The sequence below is a fragment of the Herpailurus yagouaroundi genome, unplaced genomic scaffold (assembly GCF_014898765.1).
Source record: "Herpailurus yagouaroundi ecotype Mexico unplaced genomic scaffold, PumYag 145693, whole genome shotgun sequence".
NCBI classification, from domain to species: Eukaryota; Metazoa; Chordata; class Mammalia; order Carnivora; family Felidae; genus Herpailurus; species Herpailurus yagouaroundi.
This window is the reverse complement of record NW_024422467.1, coordinates 26884-35851: the sequence shown is the minus strand read 5'-3', so window position 1 is coordinate 35851 and position 8968 is coordinate 26884. Positions and strand designations below refer to the sequence as shown.

The 8968-nt window shown below is 44.0% G+C and overlaps 1 protein-coding gene across 1 annotated transcript; it reads left to right on the top strand.

Annotated features, from left to right (window-relative positions):
- The first annotated feature begins 8 nt into the window (after window positions 1–8).
- Window positions 9–8758, top strand: LOC121026591 (integrator complex subunit 6-like). Its single transcript, XM_040469398.1, has 5 exons — window positions 9–88; window positions 5565–5745; window positions 7479–7607; window positions 8015–8108; window positions 8467–8758. Exons 2-5 carry the CDS (start codon window positions 5568–5570, stop codon window positions 8564–8566), a joined length of 501 nt encoding a protein of 166 aa, XP_040325332.1. The 5' UTR covers window positions 9–88; window positions 5565–5567; the 3' UTR covers window positions 8567–8758.
- Window positions 8759–8968: the final 210 nt, after the last annotated feature.

Genomic DNA, 8968 nt, shown 5'->3' with positions numbered 1-8968 from the left:
CAGAGGGCACATTTCTAGAAAGTTCCACGTGAGAGGCACCACAGCCTCACTGCCATTTTGCGGGTTACTGCCAGGCTCCGGGAACAAGGTCAGGATTTTAACACTCGGAGCGCGGATTCTTTTCCCTGGGAGCTCTCCCTGAACTCGGGAGGCGTGTCTCCCTTAGGTGCGGTATCTTGCTGGGTGATCTGGCTCAGCTCCGTGGAAACGGTTCCTTGGCTTCTGGTCTCAGCCCGGGGGTGGGCGGCGTTTCCCTGGGCAGCGGGTGTCGGCCAGTTTGGTGGTCAGAGAGACGGAGTTCCGCGAGGGGCTTTCCTCGTGGAACCGTCTCAGTGCTGGGGAGGGGACTCTTGTCCGGGGGCTCATGTCAGTCGTGAGTGAGTGGGGGTGGGGGTGTTTCCTGGCAGTGCACCCGAGCCGTGCGAGGGCAGCGTTTCCTCGGGCGCGTTGCCTCAGCCCCCAGATTCCTGCCCACGAGGGCCACTGCCTCGGCCTGTGGGAGCCTCTCCTCGGGGCTTGGCTCAGCCTGAGGGGGCACTTTTCCCTGGGTGCTCTGTCTCAGCCACGATGGCGGTGGGCTTTGCTCGCGTCGGGCTGGTCGGGGGGGACGCTCAGTGCTGGGGAGGCTTTCATGGGTGCTGTGTCACAGCCAGTGGGGGTGCTGTTCCTCGGGCGTTTAAGACTGGAGTGAAAGTCGCCCTCGGGGGCTCTGCGTGAGCCGTCGGGGAGACAACTTGACGTTGGGCTCTTTCTTGGTGCTCCCTCTGCTGCCTCTGGGGAGCTGAGACTGTTGTTGGAAAGGTCCATCTGTGCACAGAAGGGGGACTCCGCCTTGAGTGCTCCGCCTCAGCCCTGGCTGAGGAGGTGTCCCTTCTGCAGTGGGGGGACTAGGCCCCGGCTGCTGTCTCAGCCGTGGCTGCGGAGCAGTGTGGGGCTCTGTCTCAGCCTTTGCGGGGAGGTCTTCGTTGGGTGCGCAAAGGCACTCTGCGGGGAGTTGTTCTTCCATGGATGCTGTGTTTCAGTTGTGGGGTGAGGTACTTTTCTTTGATTTATTATTTATCTTTTTTCTTTTAGCTACGACATTTTATTCTGATTTTAAAAATAAAACTTGTTCCTCTTGGGGAAAAGATGAAATGTTATAAATACAAAGAGAAAACAGTAAAGCATGAACATATTTTTTATCTTCCCTTTCAGCAGTTTTTTTTATGTGCAGATACGTTTTAACCCAAATCGAGATCGTTCTGCGTATCTCAGAACCTGTTGTGTCCTGTAAGTTTATCTCATCAGCAGTTTCTCTAGTTGGTCTATGTTAGTGTCAAACCTGTGCTTTAATGGTTGCAGAGTACTTGTAGCAATATGAAGATATTTCACCGCTTCTGTGGTGTTAAGCTTTCAATATATGTGTAATTTTCTACTTTTTAAATTTCATTTATAATATAATACTTATAGACAATATTTTATAAAATTCACATCTATAAATTACCAGAAACAGTATTGCAGGGGACGAAGTCATGAAACATTAACCTTCAAAAACATGGCAGCAGTTAGGAAACTTTACAAGAAGGCACATTTTCTTGTCACTTTGGCCATAATTACTCCCGTTAGTACTTAATTTTAACATTTATATGGAATGTAGTGTTTTCTTGACTTACTTTTCACTTTTTTCCTTATTTTTCTCTATTTTTATTTCATTTCAAACATTTTGAACAGGCACTGGTTCATTCTAGCAAAAAAAAGAATTATTTTTTTATTTGTATTTTAAAAATGTTTCTTTTTGAGAGAGAGAGATGGAGAGCGAGTGGGGGAGGGGCAGAGAGAGAGGGAGATAGGAAATCTCAAGCAGGCTCTGCACTGTCAGCACAGAACCCGACGTGGGGCTCGAACTCACAAACTGTGACATCATGACCTGAGCCGAAATCCAGAGTTGGACACTTAACCAACTGAGCCACGCAGGTGCCCCGAAAACAAAAGCTTTTTATTTTATTTATTTATTTATTTATTTATTTATTTATTTATTTTTTAAACAGACACTTTTTAAAAAGAATACTGAGAGGGGGCGCCTGGATGGCTCGGTTGTTTAAGCTTCTGACTCTTGGTTTCAGCTCAGGTCACAATCTCACAGTTCATTAGTTCTAGCCCCACATCAGGCTCCACACTGATTGGGATTCTCTCTGTCTCTGTCTCTCTCTGACTCTCCTGTGTCTCTCTGACTCTCCTGTGCACTCTCTCTCATAATAAATAAATAAACTTCAAAAAATAATTAAAAAAGAATACAGGGTAGCTTTCAACAAACTAGGGGGAAAGTATGTACAATGAATATGAAAGATATGGGGCATATGGTGTTGATATATAAAAACCTAACAGAGAAGAACAAATGTAATAGTTGGGGAAGTTAAGGGCATTTAAAGAAAAAGCAATTCACTAAAGAAGAAGCAACAATCACCAACGGGTGTATGGGGACACGTTTTTATTCACTAGCAAAGCTGATGTCCATTGTTTTTGTCTATTGTGTCCTTTTGGGGAACCACGCGTCCTCTCCCTCACAGGGTCGTACCAGAACTGTGCCCCTCCTAACACAAACTAGGGTAGCCCACACTCTTTGCAGACAAAAGTCAAGGCTGAGTTGTTCAAACAGCAACATCTTAAAAAAACTCTTCATCAGTTCATGCTTCCTGTATCTCCAGAATTACCCTGTTTCAACTGACACCAGGTTGCTCAGTTGTATTTTCCTTGATTTATCTCAGCCTTGAAAGTTCTGTCTAACCTTTCAGCTATGGCCTTGAGAATCTGGGAGGGAGTCTGGGTCCAGCAATGGATGAGAGTTCTAGATGCACCGCGTTATAAACACTCTACAGACATTTGGGAATCTAGGCCACTCTGGAGGCTGTACAGGGACCTCTCATGATGTTTAAACTGCATTTCTCTGCTGATTAATGAAGTTGAGCACCTTTTAGATATGGATTGACCATTTGGGTATGTCTCTATTAAGTGCCTCTTTGGGTCATTTGCTTATATTTTACTGGGATGTTTGTAAACTTTTTAAGTTTATTTATTTATTTTGAGAGAGAGGGAGAGACAGAATCCCAAGCAGGCTCCACGCTATCAGTGAGGATCCCAATGTGGGGCTTGAACTCACAAACCGTGATATCATGACCTGAGCTGAGATCAAGAGTCGAACGCTTAACTGACTGAGCCACCAGGGGCACCTGGAATGTTTGTAAGTTTTAAACTGATATAGGTCTACGTAGATACACTCTGGATTCCAGCAATTTTTGGAGAGAGAAGTGTATATGTATGTATCTCCAGTTATACATACATGTTTATATATTTAAATACACAAAATTTACATATTATTTATATTTACTATATATTTATACATTATAAATATATATGAATATATGAATATTTTATATATAAATGTTTGTCCAACTATGTATATATACAATTTTGAGTCTCTCCTACCGATCTGTTTTGCTTTTACTCTCTCTTAAAAAGCATCGTTTTGATGAACAGAAGTTTTAAATTTAATTCTATCCAATTAAACAATCTATTACTTTTAGTCAGTGCTTCTTTTCTCTTTGCTAAAAAAATCTCTGCTTACCCTAAAGCCATGAAGATAATATCCTAAGTTTTCTACTAGATCCCCTATTCATCTCTAGTAAAGTTTTATGGAATGAAATGGGGTAAGAATAAAGGTTCATTTTCTCCCCCTGTACCTATCATGTGGATTTATCAAAGACAGTATCCTTTCCACAATGATTTGAAGGGACTCTTGTGTGATGAATCTAGCTGTTTTGTATTTCCAGGTTTGTTTCTAGGTCCTCTGCCCTTCCACTGGTGTGTTTGCCCAAACTTACTTCATGACCACACTGTTTGTTTTTTTTTTTTAATATTTATCTTTGAGAGAGAGAAAAAAAGAACGAGCAGGGGAGGGGCGGAAAGAGGGGGACAGAGGATCCAAAGCAGGCTCTGGTGCTGACAGCAGAGAGCCCGATGCAGGGCTCAAACCCATGAACTGGGAGATCATGACCTGAGCCGAAGTTGGATGCTTAACCGACTGAGCCATCCAGGCACCCTGACCACACTGTTTTAATGACAGTATTTTTATAGTGAATCTTCATATCTGGTAGGGTGTGTCTTCCAACTTTGTTCTTTTTCCTCAAGACTGTCTTGTGTATTCTGAGTCCTTAGGTATCCATAGACTTTTTACTATCTGCTTGTTAATTTTTCAAAAAAAAAAAAAAAAAAAAAAGCAACCCACTAACATGGTGGGATTTTAAGCAGGATTGGTAGAGATCACCTGGGGGAGATTTGATCATAATGAGTCTTACCAACAAGAATTTCAATCTATGCAAAAAGTATTGCTCCTCATTTCCTGGAGTCTTTAATTTCTCAGGGATGGTTTGTTCTTTTCATGTCATGCTTTAGCACATCTCTCATTAGGTTCAGATATTTGATGTATTTGATACTATTTTCAATGGCATTTAAAATTTTCTTTTCTGATTATTTGTTGCAGAAATAGAAAAAGTGGTTTTTATTATATCTTATAACTTGACTAAATTCGCTTATTAACTCTAATGATTTGTATTCTTTTGCATATTCTATATAGAGAACAGTTTCATCTGTGAATAGTGACAGTTTTACTTCTTCCTTTCCAAACTTTACAACTATTATATTTTCCGGGTGCTACTGCACTTTTTAGGACCTTCCGGAAATTATTGAGTGGACAGTGGACATCCTTGCCTTTCTTCCAAACTCGGGAAAAACTGTTTTGATATTTCACTATTAAGTATGGCATTTATTATAGTTTTCTCTTGTACATGTGCTTTAGGAGATTAAGGAAGTCACCCTGTATTCTAAGTTGCTAATTGTTTTTGTCATGGATAGGTGTTGAGATTTAATCCACTTATATAACTTATATGGTTTTTTCCTTTTTTTGTTTGCTTGTGAATGCGACACATCACATTGATTTTCAAATTTCAAAACAATATTGCCTTTCTGCAATAACCCCCCCCCCCTCCTAAGGCAGGACGTGCATCCTTCAGGATACTATTATATTTTATTTGCTAAACTTTTGTTTAGGATTTTTGTGTCTAAGTTCAGGAGAGATCTTGGCCTTTAGGTTTTCCTTTTCCTTCCATTGTCTTGTCAGCTGTTGTGAACAGGTTTGTAGTGGCCTCCTAAAAAGAGAACAGAAAAGAGGAACTATTTCCACTAACAGGTTGACACAGATTGGTTTGTACTTCTTCAAAGAGGTAATCATATTTTCATCCACGTTTGGCTGATGAGAGTTGCTCATTCCCTAAGCACTGTGATTAATTATGATTATAACATGTTTGACTTTGTATAGTCTTCTATGTTAGCTTCCTCCGTTTGCCCCCTAGACTGGATGGAAAGGAGGCTGGGTTTCTCGAGAACAGGGTGTTTGTGAGGGCCTGGTAAACCTTGGCCTCCGAGAAAACTCACAATGATGCAGACGCGTGTTGTATACACGTATGTACAAGGCGGTTTTACAATGGTTGCATTTTTGTCGTTGATGGACTGTGTTTCTTGATATTTCTCAGGAAATGATGACAGATAAAGCAGAGGAGTCTACTGTTGGGCCCGAGAAGCAAATGAAATGTCATAGAGAACTCAAGACTTCTCCTCTGTGTAAGAGTAGGCTGACCAGGGGGCTGCTGTCAGTGATGCCGGAAGAAGAGGGAGCATTCCAGGCCGGGGGCTCAGCCGTGTCTTTGGAAGATGGTGAGGATGCCTGTGCCCCGCTCCCCTTCCTGACCTGCCCCAGTGCAGCCTGGCCTCTGGCTCCTCCCTGCCAGGGAGCAGTTCGCTCAAGGTCACCCGCTTTGGGTGACGCTGCCCTTAATTTCTCGGCCACACTGGGCACAGGTGTTCCCACTCTCCTACTTGGAAACCTTCCCGGATTCCCAAGCTCCCCACTCTACTGGTTTCCTTCTCTTTTTTGGTGACCGCTTTCCTTCTTTTTCTTAAAAATTGTTAATGTTTATTTTTCAGAGAGAGAGAGAGACAGATTGTGAGCAGGGGAGGGCAGAGAGAGAGAGGGACACACAGAATCCAAACTAGGTTCCAGACTCTGACCTGTCTGCACAGACCCCAATGGGGGGCTTGAACCCACAAACCACGAGATCATGACCCGAGCCAAAGTCAGACGCTTAACCGACTGAGCCACCCAGGTGCCCTGGTAACCCCTTTTCATTCTTGTCTTCTGCTTTTCCTTTATTTTTCTCCCTATAAATATTGTAAAACTTCCTGAATCCAACCATTTCTGTCTGTGCTCCTAATTCTCTCTGACATGATCTTTCACCAAGATATTACAGTAGCTTCTTATACGGTCTATCATTCTTTTTAAAAAGTTTATGTATTTATTTTTAGGAGAAAGAGAGAGAAGGGAAGAGGCAGAGAGAGAGGGAGAGAAAGAATCCCAAGCAGGCTCCATGCTGTCATCACAGAGCCCTACGCAGGGCTTGATCCCATGAACCATGAGACCATGACCTGAGCCGAAACCAAGAGTCGGACGGACACTTAAACCAACTGAGCCACCCAGGCGCCCCTGATCTATCATTGTAGCTCTGATCTGACTCATACTGTCTGCCTCTGCAGCCCGACTGACCATGTGCACACAGAAATCCGACCCTGCCACGTCCATCCCGAAACCCGCCACCAACTCCCCCGAGCACTCAGAACAGAATCGGAGCTCCCGACGCTGGTCTACACGCTCTGCAGGACCCGGGCCTGCTCTCCTCTCCTGCACGCGTCCTCTGGGTGTCCTCCTTGTTCTCTCTGCCTCAGTTCTTTGCTCCACGGCCCCGGCTCGCCCCCTCCTAGGGGCCCTGCACTGGCCCTCAGGACAGCCAGAAGAAGTCCTCCACACGTGCCCAGGCTGCCCTGTCTCCTGTTCCAGACTCTGCCCAGGGGTCACCTCCTCAGAGGACCCTGCCCGACCCCGGGGTCAAGGAGACTCCCCTTCCTGCTCTCTGTCACATCCCTGATGTTTTCCTTGCCAACGCACATTCACACTGTGTTGTTTCCTTTGTCCATTTTACGTGTATTACCTGACCTCCCCATGAGAATATGTCAGGTCTGAGATTTTCCTCTGGCCTATATTTCTGCTATGAAATACAAAATTTAAGAAACCGTGGAGTACATGAATGCCTCTGTGGGGTTGTTCAAACACCCCTGTACCTAACTGCAGCTCAATCTCTAAATTTAGCTCCTACACGCTCCTGTCAGTCACAATATCCACGGGGAGGTGAGGGAAAGTGGTCGATCCACACTGATGGCTTCTTGTCAAACTCCGCTCCCCCAGAGCCTATGAATATGGCAGGAGATGGTATTCCACGCCAACCAGTTGGATTCTCTGTCTCATGACTTAACCCGTCTCAGCAAAGGTGGGCTGAGTCACAAACCTGGTAGCAATTCACTGGCGGGGCGAATCATTCCCCGCCGTCTCTCTACAGATGACCCCAAGGTCGCCAGGAAGTCTGTGCGGTTCGGAATGATGCCGGATACGTTGTCATTCAATCCAGAGGCGATGAATAGTGATGTAAAACACCAAATCATGAAAGAAATTCGACAGTTTGGACGAAGTAAGTAGTGTCAAAACTTGTATCCAGACAAACAAACAAAAACCCATGGGAAGCCCCTCTCATTTCACGACTTGGAATAAATCCGGCTTGCCTCTTGAGGTTGATCTGTTTCCAGAATGGGGTTTTCCCGTAATTTAGGATAGCTCATTTTTATTCTGACTGAAATGTCCCAGTAGACTTCTTTTTTTGTTCTTTTTCAGTTCTTAGTTGGTTATCGTGTACCACAATTCCATAGGTAGGTATGTTCAGGTGTCCGGATGTAGGCATGTAAAGCTTGTTACACGTACTATGTAACATTCTAGCCCTTGAATGACTCTACTGGGGCAGCAGATACACCAAGATTGAGTTCTACCTTCTCTTTGTATTTTAGACATATTGACGGATTTTTTTTTTCTAAATGTCTTCAGAATATGAAAAAATCTTCAAATTGCTTGAAGGAATTCAAGGACCTCCAAAAGTGAGGAGACAGTTTGTTGAATTTGCCATCAAGGAAGCAGCAAGGTGGGTATAGAGAGAAACTCCAGCACGTCTCACATTGGGGCCCAGTGTGGTGTTGGGGGAGGGGTGGGGATGGGACTGCCTGGCGTTTCTCAAACCCTGGTCCTCACTCAGAATTCGTGCTGTCTCTGCAGCTATTTAGATCGATATTATCTAAGTCTCACTCATTCTTCCAAGCTCCAGGAGACTTCTGTTCACACAGAGTTTCAGGTGGGCATTGACCCTGAATGACACCGTTTGTATTTGCTGGATTTTCCCTACCACCAGGGTCCATTTTCTATTCCCATGTAGATTGAACCACATCATAGGGATTTTTTGGGGGGGGTGTCTTTTGGTTAATGACGTGTCTCTTCATTTTCAGATTTAAAAGACGAGACTTAATTAAGCACCTTGAGAAGATACTCGACAAAATAGAATCTGACAGATTTCTCAGCAAAGATAAGCATAGCCCAAACCTATAATCCTGTTATCTCAACAATCAAAAAATAAGAACCAGATTGCTGTCTTCTAGAACGGAACGGGATATTGCTGAAGCCTCCTAGCATGTGTTAGTTAAGAGTATTGCCTTCCAGAGGCTAAGAAAAAGTTGTTGTAGTTTAAAAAATTTTTTTAATTGTTGTTAATAAAAGCTGGGCTTTTGCCCTACGAGTTCATTTGAAAAGGTAACTTGTGTTTGTTTGTGTTCCCACCTGAGGTGGGAGTTACTATTAAGTCATAAGACTATGGAACAGTCCTAGTTTCTGTAGGTCACATGGTCATAACTGGTGTCTATTACAGTGTCTGCTCACTGTCCATTTCTTTGGAAATGTCCATTTCTTTGCCCTGAGACTGCACCTCACCTAGTCATGGTGCTTGGCCTGGGG